At 36.8% G+C, this 17,942-nt stretch overlaps 1 protein-coding gene across 28 annotated transcripts in view; it reads right to left on the reverse strand.

The window, feature by feature from the left end:
- The window catches only part of EIF4G3 (eukaryotic translation initiation factor 4 gamma 3), a 315,445-nt gene that overhangs the window by 132,252 nt on the left and 165,251 nt on the right, over window positions 1-17,942 (reverse strand). For 19 of the 28 annotated variants that reach the window (XM_034645782.1, XM_034645798.1, XM_019808886.2 and 16 more), the window contains 5 exons: window positions 14,097-14,117; window positions 13,031-13,210; window positions 12,335-12,449; window positions 3,950-4,047; window positions 1,869-1,991 (listed from right to left, as the gene is read on the reverse strand). In XM_034645782.1, the coding sequence (XP_034501673.1) occupies window positions 1,869-1,991; window positions 3,950-4,047; window positions 12,335-12,449; window positions 13,031-13,210; window positions 14,097-14,117 (537 nt within the window). The remainder of the gene's footprint in view (window positions 1-1,868; window positions 1,992-3,949; window positions 4,048-12,334; window positions 12,450-13,030; window positions 13,211-14,096; window positions 14,118-17,942) is intronic. The other 9 variants (XM_034645772.1, XM_019808878.2, XM_011235907.3 and 6 more) reach the window with 1 other exon arrangement.

Below are 17,942 nucleotides of genomic sequence, written 5' to 3' on the forward strand. Positions count from 1 at the left end.
TATGCAGTTGTTGTTGTTGTTTTTAAGATTTTATTTATTTATTTGACAGAGAGAGAGAGCACAAGTAGGCAGAGCAACAAGCAGAGGGACCTGAGATCATGACCTGAGCCAAAGGCAGCCACTTAGCTGACTGAGCCACCCAGGCACCCCAACATGTGGCTGTTTTTAAGAGGAAAATGAAATGTTTTTAGTACGTATGTCTCTGTTAAAAAGCTGTGTGTGCACTCCATGAATTTCATGCATCTGGAAAGTCTACACATTAATAAATGTGGTTTTAAGTGCAAATAACTAATAAAATAAACTGAGGCTTCATGACAATACTACACATCAAGAAGTATTACCAGCATTGTGATTATTGACTGATGGCCTTTATCAATTAAAAGCATACATTTAATGTGCTTTATGTTTACACAAACACATACACTTGTATTCATCCAGGTGGGTGGTCCCCGGTGAAAAATAGAGAGCAAAAGGATTTCTGTAGCTAAGGGTAACCAAAAGAAGGTAGGATATCAAGCTTGGTAATATTAAAGAAAAACAAACCAGAGGGAATTAAAATGCAAAAAGATATACTAAGACATATTTGAGTTGAGAATTTGAAAACAAATCAACAAAAGGTTGTCAAGTATAAAGCTTGTAACAATATTTTAATTAATGGCGGAAAACAGAGATCAAAATTTAACTGCCCTAATCAACCAATTCCAGGTTTTTCTGTAGTATGCCCTTACCTAACTGTGCACGTAAGTAGAAAGCTTCAATGTGTAAATGCTACCCGTCCCATGTTCACTACCAGGGAGGAAATTAAATAAATTCACACATTTTCAAGGGGCTCTAAACTCAGCCATGTATTTGTGATCTCCATTTTTAAGAAAAATTTTAACAATTTCTTTTAACCTATGCTACTTAAAATCAAGTCAACAGTCCATCATTCTAAAATGATATTAAATCATCCCTATTACTTGTTCATAAACTGGGCCCTGAGGAATAACTCACCATCAAGCCACAAAGGGGGAAGCAAGCAGCCCCCTACTCCTTGCTAACTTTCATTTTATCTGTCTTATACACTGAGCTCTCAGTTTAGGTATTTTAAAGTTTTGAAAACCACTCATTTCTTCTGAATGGCTTATCAAAATTTAAAGTGACCAAGTGATGAAATCAAAATCCTGGCAAATTTGGGGACTTCCAGCCTCTACTGCAGTTTTCTAAATTCCAGCTCTTCTTGGAATGTTTTGATTTCTAAAAGCAAGAAAATGAACTTATAGAAGACCATGATAACCACATTCTGCAAAAGGAATGAAAAGGTGCTTAGCTGACAGAATTTCCTAATAGCCCATGTAAATAATTAAAGAAGACACCCTCCAATCAAAAAGCTCCTTTACGTAGGCCTAAAGGGTTAAGAGGTATACCTAAAATACATCTAACCGTGCTCTGAATTACACAGGCACTAGTCCCAAACAATACAAGTAACAATGTTTAAATTTTCAACCTTAAAGTTTTCATGAACATAACATGCAGCATTTAATTCCTACTGCTCCATACTGAAACATGAAATACTCAATTATTGATGAGGTTTCCATAGGAACTGCAGCTCCTTTTGGTATCATGCAATAATTCATTAGGAAGAGTGGCAGCAGCTATGCTCTGAATGTAGAGACATTACATAGAAATATTACCAATAAAAATCTGGAAGTTATAACAACTTGTAAAGAAAAAGAACACGACTGCTTAAATATCATTTAGATATTCGAGGCTATGAGACAACTGATGGACATGAGAAGTACAGAGAGTGCCTATAGAAAAAAGAAGAGACCAGCAGAGGTTAGTGAACAAATACACAGTGTCATCCCTCACGGCTCACTCTGTCTTACCTGAGGAGGAGTGGGTGTGGAAGTAGGTCTCCCTATGGGAGGAGTAGGATTTCTGCTGCCACCTCCAGACATAATCTCTTCTGTTATGTCTTTCCCTCCCTGGTTTGGATCCCGAATTCTTATCTATAAGGTCAGAATAAGATGGCACATTGAGAGATGGGTAACTATGTAGTACACTTATAGGCATATGATATGTTAAAGGTATAAACTGGGAGTTCTATCAAATATCAAAGCTCATAATCACCACATTTGACTTTATTTCAATCACAGAACCATATGGCGTCATTCAAAGAAATTTAGGACATTAGTTCTGACTTGAACTAATCAGAATAACAAGCTAAAATGAGAACCAGTTGGCTGAATTTCTAGGTCAAAATGGCAAACAAAGTATTAACACTTGTCTTGTAACCACTGCCAAATTAACTGATTTTATTTACAATGCTTAACATAAGATTCATAAAATCGTTTTAAAATATATGTTACTCAGTAGAATAAAGTTTTAGGGGCCGTAAATGGTTCTCTAACAAAATGAAAAATGCACATATCCTAGTAATTAGGAATAATTTATGTTGCAGACACCTTATATAATGTATATAAGAATGTTCACTGCAATAGTGGCTTTTTGAGCAAAGGCACAGAAACAAGCTCAAGGCTGATCAAGAACATAGTAATTAAAAAATTATGCTACATCCTTACAATTAAAAACCAATAGAAAGCAAACAGAAAGAACGAAATAGATCTACGTGTACTGATATGGAATGATCATCCAAATATATTAGTAGGTAAAAAGCTACAAGATACAGAACAATGTGTACGGTGTTCTTTCAATTTTTAAAAGGCTAACTATGCTGACAGATGTCAGTGGAAATGGTGCTGCAAAGGAGATGGAGCACCTGGGTCTAGGCCTTCCATCCTGTGACTGCTGAGACCTAAAGACCCCTTCTGCTATCACGACCTCCAGAGTGACACCAAGGTAACCCTGGCTTCCTGGAAATGTCAAACCATTCAATAATAAAACCACCTAGATCTGGAAGCTGTTTGGGGAATTCTTCAGTAAGATTTCTAATATCAGCTATTTTTTCAGATACAGAAACTTGTCTCTCCTACAGTTTTAAATATTGCTTCTCTTTCATTTGTTCTACTTTCTTGTTCAGTAATATCTATTATGTCTTCCATTTACATCATCTTCTTTATTAATGTTTCTGCATCCTGGGTGTTCTTCACATCCAACATCTACCATGCTGTTTCAACATTTCTAAAGCATACTTTCTCACCTTCAGTGTCCTGATACATGGGCATGTCCTATTTATTATGATGTCTGCACAAGAAATTTGTTTCTGATAATAAAAAAGCCAAAGTTTGGAACCTTATTAATTTTTATTAAATGACAGAACTTTCAAGAGTACTGATTGCTATGATCTCTCTTCCACATATCTCACCCTTGTGAATCCCATTTTGTGTGTCCTAATGGGTAAGAGATTACAAGCCACTCTTCTCCAGGATGTCCTGCAATGTGAATTTCATATTACTGCACTCTAATTTTCTTGGGCCTGCCTTACCAGACAGAGGCAAAGCCCCTGTAAATTCCTAAAAACAGTTAGAATACATTTTCTAAATTCTATTTCTAAAAATAAATCTATTCCACAGGAAGGATTTTTCTTATTGTCCTTAACATCTCGCTCATTTTCGCTTGTGGTGTTTTCTCTCCGTAAGTTCTTATTTGAATGTAGAACTGATTAGGACTGAAGTTAGAGGGCAATAATCAGTATGTGAAAACAGAGCTCAAATTTCTCCCACTTAGTAAGATCTTACCAGACTAAACCCTCCCAGTTCTAAAGAAGGCATGTTGCCATCTAGCATAACTAGCTCAGTGCATGTTGAAAAATGATATTAAGCAAATGGTTCTTGTAACTTCTACTTATATGTCCATATAAATTGTCTAGGTCTAGCAGTAAGGTAAGAACAAAAAATGGCAGTCATTCGTGAACTCAGATGAATAATGATTACAGCTGTGGGTAAACTTATTTGACACAGGAGTGGACATTCGATTTTAAAATAAGAAAAGTTAATAAATATCTTACTGTTTTTTTCTCTCTCTTGGCTGGAGGGGGTTGCTGCTGCGTAGGCACTATGATTGGTGCTGACTGATACACTGGCTGACTTGGGTAAAAAGGCGTTCCTAAAGAATTAGGAAAAAAATGAAGCATTCAGTTATTTTGTCAACCACTATAAGACTACTAATGGCACTGTGTCTCCGGACAATCAGTTAAAATAATAAGTAACAAAAACATTCCTCTTAATCATCTCTATCCACTGGCTCCCCTCTATTCACTGAAGTGCTCAAGGAATGATTCCCCAAAACTCAGAAACACCTATCTTTTTGTCAGCATCCGATATGAAAGCGACTAAATAACCAACTCTTGCAGATTGCCACCAAAGTCACCTTTCAAAAAAACTGATCATACTATAGCACTGCTTTTAAAAAATCTGTTCCGGGGGCCTGCCCATTCCCTGTGATGTGAATATGTTTTGTGTGGGGGTTTGGTCAGAGTCAGGAGAATATATATGATCATCTTGTGGAGTGGGAGTGGTCTGATTATTCTCCCTACTTACAGAGAACCACTGTCATAGGGAACCACCCTTAAGGCTTAGCAAATATCATACTATCAAGCAGAAAAAAGGCTGAGAACAAGCAGCTGGAAAATAAAGTCTGATACTAAGAGTCCAGGTTCCAGGGTTTTAACTATCTTACATACCATTCTCTAGCTCTATTATAACTTTGCTCTAGCAACAACTTATACCTACTACTATTCCTTGAGTACATTAATCTCTTTGACGTTGTTCATACCTTTGACTATGTTGTCCTTCTACCTGAAATTACCTTCTTCCATCCACCCCTTGTACTCTTAATGAATACTTTCTTAACTTTAGAAACTCTATTATTATAATTACTATTAAGCCAGAGCACTAAGAGAAGAGGTGATAAGGAAGGGTCAGATACTAGATAACATAGAACCTACAGATTTGCTGACAGAGTGGATGTGACTCCGAGAGAAAGGAGTATCCAGGAACTCTGAAGGTTTTTTGTTGCAGCAAGTGGAAGAATGAAAATGCTATTTACTGTGCTATTTATTTACTTACTGAGATGAGGAAAACTAGAGGAAGAGTAGAGTTTAGGGCCTAAAAATCAAGGGTTCAATTTTGGACATGTAAAGTTTGAGATTCTTACTAGACCTTCAAAGGCAGATAGCAGCAAGCAGGCAGGAAGAGACACAAGTCTGGAGTCGGAGAATAGGTATCCATTTTGGAATTAGTAGAGTATGGACAACATTTAAACCATGAGACTTGGGTAACTGAGGAAATTAGTACAAATAGAGAATGAACCCAAGGACGAAATTTTGGGGCACTCTATATTGTTCAGAAATTACAGGTATGAAGAAAACCTAGCAAAGGAGATGAAAAAGAAAATCAAGGCTGTGGTTGAAGTAAAGTAGAATGCATAGGTGACCCTGACAAAAGTTATACTGGGGGGTGTGGCGGGAAAGTGTATCCTGGGCTCAACAGTGAATGAGATGGAAATGAAGACAGCTGAGCATAGATAACTCCTTTTCTTAAAATTCTGCTGTAAAGAGAAGCAGAGAAGTGGCTGGGGTTGTTTGTTTGTTTGTCTTAAGATGGAATGAAACAGTATACACCTGTATGCCGAAGGGACTAATTCAGCAGGGAGAGAGAGAAAATGATAATGCCAGAAAGAGAGAAGAGAACAACTGGAGTAATAGCCTTAAATGTGTACATGATGGGATTCCGTGCACAAGTAGAAGTCTGGCCTTTGATAGAAGCAGTGATGGTTGAGTCAAAGATAACAAGAAGGAAAAACATAAAGGTATAGATAGTTAATACAGGTAAAATCCTTGGTATTTCAGTAAACAGTCAAATAATGTTGGTTCTATTATCACTGTCATCATCAGCTTCAAACCATCCCCACCATCATAATAGTCTTTAAGCGGTAATTTCTTGGAAGCAGTACCAAATTTGCAGGTACCAGAATTCTGCAGGTCTTAACCAAATTTGGAGAAGATCTAAACGGGGGCATGGCTAGGATTTCAATGATTTCAATGTAAAAAGAGAAAACACCTTATTAGCCATGCCTCTGGTAGTGCATACACTATTCTCAAAGTCAAGCTTAAATAAGCGATTCTATGCTACCCTATAAGGTCACTAGCTCTAAAACTCAGAAAACAATCTCCTAAAATTGGTTTCAAATGCTGCTAGACAGGCAATACAGTCTGCTCACCTTGCCGTATTTTTTAAACTAAGTGACATAAGATCCAAAAGGTGAATCATCCCTTTAAGAAAAAAATTAGATTGTTCTAATAAAACATTTTTTGAGTCAACATGACTGGGGTAGAGATTGGCATATAATACACATGCTATAAATACCAGCTGAATAAAACTGGCCGCATAGGGTATCTTGATAATGGGGTTAAACACAATTAGTAAAATATCAAGTCAACTGAGGACCCCAGCGGAGTGGGCCCTCTACCCTATCTAATAATGGTTATCTTTTATAAAATACTAATTCAACTTCTTATATAGTCAGAGACATTTAAAAACACTTATTTTATTCTATTAAAAATGTGAATAACTTTTGCATACCATTTACTAATTAGGTATGTTACTTAATGTCCCCAACCTCTTATGCATGGAATGTAGCAGGTTTATCTAGATTAGGGGTATGTCAACTAAAGACAATAGGCTAAATTCAGTACAATTTTATTTTTATTTATTTATTTATTTATTTTTTTTTTAAAGATTTTATTTATTTGACAGAGATAGAGACAGCCAGCGAGAGAGGGAACACAAGCAGGGGGAGTGGGAGAGGAAGAAGCAGGCTCATAGTAGAGGAGCCTGATGTGGGGCTCGATCCCATAACGCCGGGATCACGCCCTGAGCCGAAGGCAGACGCTTAACCGCGGTGCCACCCAGGCGCCCCTCAGTACAATTTTATAAATAAAGTTTTATTGAAATACACCTACATACAGTATTTTATCTGTTACCTATGGCTGCTTTTTCACTAAAATGGCAGAGTTGAATAGTTGCAACAGAGACCATATGGTCTGCAAAAACTAGAAAAAGGGCTGACCTTTTTCTTCCCCTGATCCCTGTTCTCAGTCAGTGGTTCTCCAAACTCCAGTCTACACAAAATGTGTCAATGATACATGGCAAAATTTATACAATAATAACCACATTACTACACTAACACATACAGAGCCACAACTATAGGCTTGCTAATTTGACATTTTGGAAAGGACTGTTACTGTTTTGAAATTACTTCAGTCTTGTTCCTTTGTGGTTCAAACAGCCTTCCTATATGAAATGCTACTGACATTAAATAACAGTTTTCTCTGAATGCCTTTATGGCAAAATTAAAAAGGTAGTAGTTCTGCCTATTTCTTCCTTTATTTTACTTTACTTTTTAAAAAATTTATTTGACCAGGATATTGAAAAATCTGGGAACCAGTGGTCTAGTCAACATTTAGATCTGTTCTCAATGGTAAAACCCCAAACACAAGTATCTAACAAATGCACTGTAAGACCCTGAAAGGCAAGGAAAATATCTCAACACCTACATCCTACAAAATATCTAACACGCCGTCTTATACATTGCAGGTCCGCCAAAAACCTATCAAAACTGAATTTTCCCATAGAAACAAATATAAAGATAGTGATTAAGTATGCAGGTCAGCACATAAAAATCAGTTTATCCCATAATATTGCAGAATAATAACGTCAGTATACAACCACATCCATCAACACAGTACTTTTTTTTTTTTTTAGGATTTATTTACTTATTTTAGAGAGAGAGACAGAGCACGAACAGAAGGGGCAGAGGGTTAGGGAGAGAGAATCTCAAGCAGACTCTAAGCTGAGCACAGAGCCCAACGCAGGGCTTGATCCTAGGACCCCAAGATCATCATTTGAGCCGAAACAAAGAGCTGGTTGCTTAACCAACTGTACCCCAACAATCACAGTATTAACACTCCATGAAAACACCACCAAATTCAACTTCGGATGCCAGAAAGTTTCCCATTTCCACATAACATGGGAAACAATGAATGGAGCCCTCAGTTCTTAGGAGCTGAATAAGGTGCCCAAGCCCCACAGAGCTCAGGAAAAGAATGGAAAAGAAAATGAAAGGGGGAGGAAGAAATCACATGGTAGAGTGAGATAAAGGGAGAGTATACTGGTTTGAAGCAAAGAAGAATGGGACCTTTTATTTTTTTAAAGATTTTATTTATTTATTTCTCAGAGAAAAAGAGAGAGAGGGAGAGCACAAGCAGGGGGATGGCAGGCAGAGGGAGAAGCAGGCTCTGCACTGAGCAAGGAGCCCGATCAGGGACCCAATCCCAGGACCCTGGGATCATGACCTGAGCCAAAGGCAGATGCTTAACTGACTGAGCCATTCAGGCATCCCAGAATGGGACCTTTTAACAATGTAAATTCTCAATGGTTTCTTTTTCTTTCTCAGTATTGCTATCACTGCTAACCACACCTCTTTGCTCCCAAACCCAAATTTTTACACCTTGGGCCATCACCCCTAGCGTTTGCCTGGAAATAATTTCAGTCTTCTTGAGGTATTTTTCTGATATAATAGGCATCAAAATATTTAAGAAACACTAATGAGAGAAAAGCTGAAAAGTGACATTGATAAAATACTACTCATTAGTTATTTTTCTTCAACACTTAGAAACACTCCAAGAATTATACTCTATAAATAGAGTTTTATGATCTTTGTTATTGAACTTCAGTAGGGAAAAAATATTCTTTGAGAATCACTGTTCAAGATTTAAACTGAAAAGAGGAGTAAAATATTAGTACCCTAGAGTGAATTGTAAGGTAAGGACAAAGAACTAAGACTTCACCAGACTGTCCAACTCACCAACTCCACCAGTAGGGCAGGAAGGAACAAGACTAGGATTCGTTCATTACCAGTTCATGGAGAGGAAGGCCCTCTGCCCTAGAAGACAGGACTGCTGTGCTTCAGAACAGAGAACTAGGATTCCACTCCTTATACTTGCTTTTAACCCGAACCCAAGATTAGGAAGAAGAGGAGGGAGAGTAAGGGGGACATGAGGATCAGAGGGAAATGAAGAATTGGGAGTGGAAGGGTAAGAGAAGAGGAGATTCCAAAAAGAGAAAATAGTAACAGGGATGTTTATGGTCTTCTAGACTGTAAAGCCAGAAAGCTGCCCCAAGGTGGTACACCTGAAGGACCTATAATTGGTGGGAACTATTGGATCAGAACTTTTAAGTCTGATAAAAGCATATTACTAGTGATAAGCCTTAAAACTAAAATATCTGCCCAAATAATGAAAATAACCTAAGCCTATTAGTAGAGGACTGGATTATACATTATGATTCATCCCTAGAATGGAATACTATATAGAGCTTGAAATTCTATAGGTAATGAAATGGAAAGATGTCCATGAATATACTGTGGGATGGGGGAAAAATACCAGAAAGTTTTAGAACATTATAAATAGTATGTGGCCATTTGTATTAAAAATTGTTTAAATATAAAAGAGAAAGTATGAATTAATCTGTTAAATCATTATTTCTTTAGGGAGTAGAGAAAGGGGAAAAAACTGGCTACTTCAAATTTATATATTCTATATCATTTATATTTTTCTCACTAACTTGATTAATTTCATAATGAGAAATTATTTTAAGATTGTTTTACTCATCTTAATGAAACTAGGTAAACTGTTTTAATCTAGAGGACAAACTGCTTACTTGATGGATTTTGGATTTGTATAAGAATTTCCTGGGGAAGAAAGAATATCTAACAAAGGGAACAGACATCAACAATATCTGAGATATAATGGCCCCTCAAAATCCTGCTTTTTGTGAAAATAAACAAACATAGTTTGTAATAGAAATAAATAAAGCCAAGTATGTTATAATACTGTGTATACAAATCAGCAAAATATTTCCCTACCAGTAAACTCATCTATATTGTTTCTATATATACTGCAGTAGTATTAAGAGCAATAAAAATGGCTGACACAGATTTATAATAGAATTTTAATGACAACATTTTGCATCAAAAAGTCATTTATACAAAGCATAAATAGACTAGAATTCAGTAAGACACCTTTCAAAATGATTTTGTGAATTAGAAGATACAATTGTATTCCCATTACAACATGGAATTGAAAGAGAAAATTCTGTGGATTTTAGCAAGTACAGTACGGTGAGACTGGCTATCAGAGTAATAAACTTGCTAAAATCCACAGAATTTTCTCTTTCAATTCCATGTTGTAATGGGAATGCAACTTGCTAAATCCAACTAGCTAAACTTGCTAAAATCCACAGAATCTATCTATTCAATAAATTTTTGATAATATCAAACACCAGTTTTACACTTCAAAATAATTTTAATTGGGGGCTCCTGGGTGGCTCAGTCAGTTAAACGTCTGACTCTTGATTTTGGCTCAGGTCATGATCTCAGTGTCCTGGGATCTAGCCCCATGCTAGGCTCTGCCCTCAGCAGGGAATCTGCTGGTCCCTCTCCCTTGGCTCCTCCCCCTGTGCACTCTCTCTCTCAAATAAAATGAATAAACAAATAAATAAAATCTTTTTTAAAATGGAAAAAAAATTTTTAATTGTATTTAATTTTATAGAATAAGTACAAAGACACTAAGGTGGTATGAAAACCCCAAGTTCAAAATAAGTTCAAGGGGCACACAAGGGACACTTCAACACTACTGGTAACATTCTATGTCAAAGCCGGGTGATGCACATGTATTATTTAACTTTAAAACATATATATGTAGGAGCGCCTGAGTGGCTCAGTTGTTAAGCGTCTGCCTTGGGCTCAGGGCGTGATCCTGGCGTTATAGGATCGAGCCCTGAATCACGCTCCTCCGCTGGGAGACTGCTTCTTCCTCTCCCACTCCCCCTGCTTGTGTTCCCTCTCTCTCTGGCTATCTCTCTCTGTCAAATAAATAAATTAAAAAAACAAAAAAAAAATATATGTAAAATGTGTTATTTTGAAAATATCAAATATTTCCTAGTAAAAATACTTCAGGAAAGCCATGTTTCATATATACATACTCGCGATATTTAATGACATTATGAAGTGTATCATTTTGTACTCGAAGTTTCACAAGAAATAGTAACCAAGGTAAGAGAAAGGTTTTCCCTTTTCTAGAAGTAGTAAAACCAGGTAATACTTGGTTCCTTGGCCTATTTCACCTCAAAACCTAAGGGAAATGTTCTTGGGCTATCTAATACCAATTAATTCTGATGTAAAGGTTTTTAATTGAGACACTAAATACCAATGTTAGGGAATTGGTTAGTGGACCTGTTTATCTATAATAGATTACTATATCTTAAAAGAACAAGTTAAATTTTTAATATGCCCTTACTGGTAACAGAAAAGATCAAGCTTACTGAATCCTAAAGCTTAATTTTTCTAGTATTTGCTGATTTTATCCCTTAGAATTCACTTTCTATGTTAGTACTGGTTCACAAAGTACAAACATGGCACTTACTTCTCTACATTAAAAATATTTGTGATTTTTCAAGGCACTTTCATTTCACTAATCCTCATAACCTCCCTATGACAAAGATCTTACCACAATTTTGCAGAAAAGGAATCAGTCATCCCACTCCAATACCTACACAAAACAACAAAATTCTTTGCCTTTGTGGACAGTACATTCTAGCAGGAAAATGTTAACAAACATTCTGGTAAATGGTGATAAATGCTTGGGAGAAAAAGAAATTATGGAAGGGAGATAACTGACCCTTGAACAACACACAGGTTAGGGGCACCCTCCGCTTACCTGCATGCAGTCCAAAATCCATGTGTAAGTTTTGAAGCCCCAAAACCTTACCTAATAGCCTACCACTGACTGGAAGCCTTCCCAATAAAGTAAACAGCTGATTAACAGATATTTTGTATGTTACATGTACTACATATATATATTCTTACAAAAGATAAGCTAGAGAAAAGAAAACGTTATTAAGGAAATCACAAGAGAAAATACATTTACAGTACAATACTGTATTTATTGAAAGAAAAAAATCAGTGCATTAAGTGGACCTACGCAGTTCAAATCTGTGATGTTTAACAGTCAATTGTATATTTATTCCATCAGCAAAAATCCAATAAAAATCCAGGTAACGATGAGTTAGTAGGCTGCAGATTCAGAACCTTGAGACACGGTTTCTTTGCAACAGAATTACCAGCTCTTTCAGAAAGTGCCGTTAACTAAATATACTTCTGTAATACTCTTTCCTTGTAAACCACTCTCTAAAAAGCTTTAGATTCAGAACTGTTTGCAACATTTTATTTAAAAATTCTTTATACCATTATACCTCACTACCTAAACTGATCAGCTGAATGAAAAAACAAAATAAACATAACTAGCAAAAACTGCTCAATACTTCATACTTACCGTAAGCATTGGGGAAGTCCCCAGGTCCTGGTCCAGGATAAAAAGGTCCTGGCCCTGGTGGCTGAACTGGATACTGTTGTGGGGGCCCAACATAAGGAGGGCCACTATGACGGTACTAGAAAAGAGAAATTAAAGATATTTATAAATAATATGAAGATGGCTTAGTATTTAAAAAAAAAAAAAAGGTGTGTGTGTGTGTGTAAGAGAATTACTGAAATAAGGTGAAAACTCCCAGTTAATAAATACTTTCAAAAACGCTTGCTTGCCATCAAGATGCAATGAGAATGAAGAGAAAGATGTGCATTAGGTAAAAACCATACAGTAAATCAGTGCACAGACAGACATCAGCTCACTGTAAAATTATTTCAGGATGGTAGCTTTCAATGAAATTGAATGTTATCATGGAACAGCTTAATTACGGAGTCTGTTTTAGAGCAGATGGATATGGGAAAGGGATGGGGCAAAAGCTAGAAAATAAAAATAATTTCTCTAACATCTTAGAAAAACTTAAGAGATACAGAAATATCTCCTTACAATATTATGGAAAATGACAAAATGGCCAGACATAACTTACAGAAAAGTTCACCTATCACTAAAAACCAATGCCATTCACCCACCCTCCCTGCTTCCTCTGATGAGAATTTGGGTTAACTCCCACTCTATTGCTGCACCACACAGACCTGAGAGATACTTTACCTGTGGGATACAGTACTGAGGACCCTGGGGCACTGGGTACGGCATGGGCAGATGGTTAACCATCATGATGTGCTGATTGGCCTGATACACTGCAGTGGGTGTCTGTGCACCAGGACGAATGGAAGGACTGCTGTTCGGGATGGTAGCTCTAGGAGGCTGTATCTGAGGCCTCTGAAAAAACTGAGGAGGGGAGAAAAAATATTTATTTTTTTACAAAAGGGAATATGTAAATTTTACTATCTTGAGCTTTCTCTTTTTTCCCACTAATAAAAATGTTATCAGCTGAATTGGAAATACAATGTACATGAAAAGAGGCTAAACTGCATGTGGCTGGGATCACTAAAAATATTCTACACTAGGCACGTTAAGTCAAGTTTTGATCACTGCTGTCACACATATGAAAACAGTAGGGCAGTCTCACTTTTAAAATGAAGCCTCAGCTATTTTAAACGAAAATTTATATACCATAATTATTAATTTTTAGATGTGTGATAAAATGTAACAAAAGGGGTGGCTTGTGTCTCTCTATAAGTAGTTCTACTGTAAAAAAGTACTTATTCTTTCATTTTAGAGTAGGTGGCTTATAATCAACTTATTAAAAATTAAAAGTAGCTCCCTAAAAAACTACCATTCAAGTAATTTATAAAATATTTCTAAAGATTTTCATCTCAGTCTATCAGAGTCAAGTTAAATCAAAACTACTAGTAGAGTTGTCACATGCTGCTTGTCACATGATGGGAATGGCCTTTCTTTTCTAAAAAGTGGCAACACCATATTAAAAACTGAACCCAATTTTGCTTTCTTGAATAGTCTGCAGTAAAAGTGGAAAATCTAGACAGACTTAAGAATGGTCTAGAATGAGCAGAACATAAATTTATCAAATGGCAGCCAGTACCTGTGGTTATTTATGGCTCTCAACTGCAGGCTTAAAAGCCTTGAAACAATATACCAATAGTAAATTCCCACCGTGAATGCATGTATATTCATCAGCAAACAATCAATCTCATTGTAATATTAATAAGGGAACAGAATAATAAAGAGGCCATGCAGAACCAGTAGTTGTTACCTGGATGGGTCTGAATCCTCCCTTCAATTATGAAGCAAGAAAGCAGCAGGAAACAGAAAGAAAGCCAATGGAAAAGCTTATAGATCAGTAGGAAGGGGTAGGACATAGCATGCAGCTCAACAAAAATATCTTTCTATTTAGTAATAACAGGAGAAGAAGGAAGATTAGAAAATCAGAATGACAATTCTCCACTGAGAATTCAAGGACACATGGAATTGAAGAATTGAATCACACTTAATTGAATATAAATAAATCCAGGGCAAAAATATTCTAATAGTAGCCACAAGTTATAATAGCTTGAAAGGAAATGTCTTCTTGCAAGTACAGATGGGACTGATTCCTGTTCTTGGCTCTACAGACACCTATTATGTGACTTGGCATTAGTTATTTAGCTTCTCTATGAACGTTCCAACTTTAATGGAGAAATATGGAGTTAATAATAAAAGTGCCATTCATTAAAGTTTGCAAACATCCTAAGAAATAACTAAACTTTTCAAAATATATCAGACCCTTCAGGACAGAAACCTATTCTTCTCAACTATATATAAGAAGCCACTTAAAGCTTTAAACTGGGGAAACATAAAGCTAGTCTTAAAATGTGGTCTAGCTCCAAAATCTCTTGAATTGTCTCACAATTCCAGACATGAATATTGACTGCGATTGGTCCAAATAAAGCAAGGATGAGCTTTGACCTCTGGGCCCACTCAGGTCTTACCCGGTCTTACTCTTAATTATCAAGTTACCCACACACAGTAGAAGAAATAACTTTTTATCTTGTGCTGAATTGGAAGAATTAGGATACAACGTCCAAGGCTCATCCCCATTCGGTCTTCATAACCCAGGACAAAGAAAGCCCTAAATAGATTAAGTCACAGAAAAGCAAGAGACAATACAGCAGGAGAACGGGAGTGGTAGAGTGGATGGGAGAACCAGATGGGGAAGGCCACAGAGAGGAGTTGATGGAGATGAAAAGAAAGTACAAGAAGCAAAGTTGATAACAGGAACCTGGGCTGGGCCACACCAACACAATAGTCTTGTGGTTATCTCCACTGACACAGTTTTGGTGACAGATACAAGAATTCTGTCTGCTGCAACCAAGAACACTGAACTAGTAAACTTTCCATCCTACATGTCACTTCTCTTAATTACACAGCAGGCAGAATCTATTATTTATCAACGTATGTGAGCTGTAAACACACTTCATGAAAAATCATAATCATTTTTATAACTTGGTTAATATGTCAGAAGCCACAAAACTGTTACAGGCCTCAAAGAGAGGATAGCCATTCATCTGCTCAACTTAATGAGCACTTCTTCATGTTAGATGCAGTGTATAGAAATCTTACTCCTGTAAGAAAGATCCTTTTCCCCCAACTCTAGAGGGCAGCGAAGACAAGGAGAGTATCATACACAACAGGTGATGATCCACTATGGTTATATTATAATCAAATTTTGTAAGCGTATTTACTCCCTGAAGAGACATGGTGTTATTAACTTGTGCAGAGCAAGAAAAGCAGATATGGGCACAGTTTACTGTATGTGATTCTTTCTCTTGGCACCAGTTCCCAACTTCTCTGCTGGGGTTTTTAACCCCGTTTACAATAGCTGAGAATACAACTTATTCAAGGAGGATTCAGAAGCCTGTTTTCTTCAGTGGTTTTAAAAGAGAAACAAGTGTTTCTGATGATACTGCTAATATTAACATACAGCTGAACCCAGGAAAACACAATTTATGGTTATGTGGACATGTAATATTTTTTATAAACTAAGACTTCAGCTTTGAAGCAATGTAGAAAAGTGTATTCAATTATGCACATTAAATAACACTGAAGATTTATATAGCACTTACTAGCTACCAGGTACTACTCTAATTATTTTACATATATATTAAATTATTCTTACAACAAACCTCTAAGGCAGGTAATATTATTAACACCCCCATTAGATATATGGGGAAACTGAGGGACAGGGAGATTTAACGTTCTAAAGGTCTCCCACCTGTAACTGAAACACAGTCAGGTTTAGGTGCATAACTCTAACACACTCTACTTCTCATGAAATGGAACACCCCTCGTATTTTCAAGCAATTGTTGACAGTCAAAAGAAATTTTTCTAAGGCTGAAGGGATGTGGTGAGACCTTTATCCAACTACATTAATGGATGGCATATCCCTTAATCGTAACATTCCTGATAAGAAAAATGTTCTATCAATTACTTCACAAAATTCATGGTTATTATTCAGGAAAATAAGTTTCTTCTACCACAAGACTCTAATTCTCTATCTCCCTTATAGTAACAGACACCTATTCATATGCTTTTACATCCTTGGTCCAACATTTAACAGACCTTTTACTCAAACTCACTGCACTAAGATTTTTATAAGGACAGGCTATCTGGAGCTTATTTTCCCCACTTAAGAAGTTCCTTCCCTTCTTCATTCTTCTCCCTCCTCCCTCCACACAGGAGATTCTACTATCTATAGGACTAGAAAAGGTGTAATGGCTGGAAAGGCAAAGAAATAAAAAGAGGTGGATTCTCTTTTTTTGTACTCTCTCCTACCATTCAATTGTAAATTTAGAGTTAGATTTAATAGTGGTGCAGGACACTAAAAATCCGTAGGTGGGCATGGCTGCAAACCACAGGTTATTAAAAAGAACCTGTGAATGTGAACGGGCCTTCCCAAACTGCTTGCAATGCTTCTGAATCCCTTTTCCTCTCCGCTGATCAAACTCTCCTGAATGCTGGATGGAAGGACAGTAGTACAAGCCATTTAGTCTAACCATATACCTAAAGTTTAAATCTCTTATTTGACATGCCCTTCAAGTTACAACACTTGAGTAACTGAAGACATAGTTCCATTTCATTATTAAATGGAGTTCTGACTTTCCTTCTACTGGCTCCAAATTTTTCTCTCTGTATCATCTTCCCTCTGGTCCAATAAATATTCCTAAAATCACACCAAAGACAAATCCTTCTTCCAAAGAAGTGGCAAATCTCAAAGTTATGTGAAGACAGCCATCACTGGCAACTTTCACACCAATGTCTACTTCTTGTTCAAAGTCAATTACTACCCTCCATGTCCTGTCCCTCCAACCAAGATACTGAATTCCCTCTTCAGCTTTCTCTCAGTATGGTCCCACAGTTCAAAGCCTCACTAATAGAGAACCAAACACAAATATCCAGGTGGTGTCTGCCCAGAATGTACCTGGCCTCACTCGATAAATTTATCTGTTGCTAAATGAAAGAGCAACATCTCTCTCTTATTCTGGCTGACTATATTTCCATTAATACAACGAAGAGTAACAGGAGCTCTGTGTCAACCACATTTTACTACTGATTGGTACTGAGTTACAATCCTGTAAAACCCTTAAGTCTTCTTTATATATAACTTGGCAACAAGTCATGCTCTTCACTTTTGCATGTACTCTTAGAGTTGTGTAATGAAGTTCAGATAGGGAATCATGTACGTTGTTCCTTTGAAAATATATCTGGCTAATTTCAACCCATCACTTCAGACTGTACAGATATTTCTGGATTCCAAATGTATAATATAATGTCAAAACCACATAACCATTAGCAAATTTGACAGGCATGTCATTAATCCAAGTCACTGATGAAAATGCTGTAAAAGGCTAGGCAGAGAAGGGAGGAATTGTGTACAACGTAAGTATCATCTCCAAACCTGATTTCAATCTGTTTTAAGTCTTTTATCTTTCAGTGGACCACTAGTATGCCAGGAGAATGGCAGGGAAAGAATCAGCCCTCACCTGAGGTGGTAATTTGCGCAGCTTTTCCTAAGGGCTAGGATACATTTAAAACAGAGGCTGAATTTGGAGTATTCATGAT

Source organism: Ailuropoda melanoleuca, chromosome 2 (assembly GCF_002007445.2).
Source record: "Ailuropoda melanoleuca isolate Jingjing chromosome 2, ASM200744v2, whole genome shotgun sequence".
Classification (NCBI taxonomy): domain Eukaryota; kingdom Metazoa; phylum Chordata; class Mammalia; order Carnivora; family Ursidae; genus Ailuropoda; species Ailuropoda melanoleuca.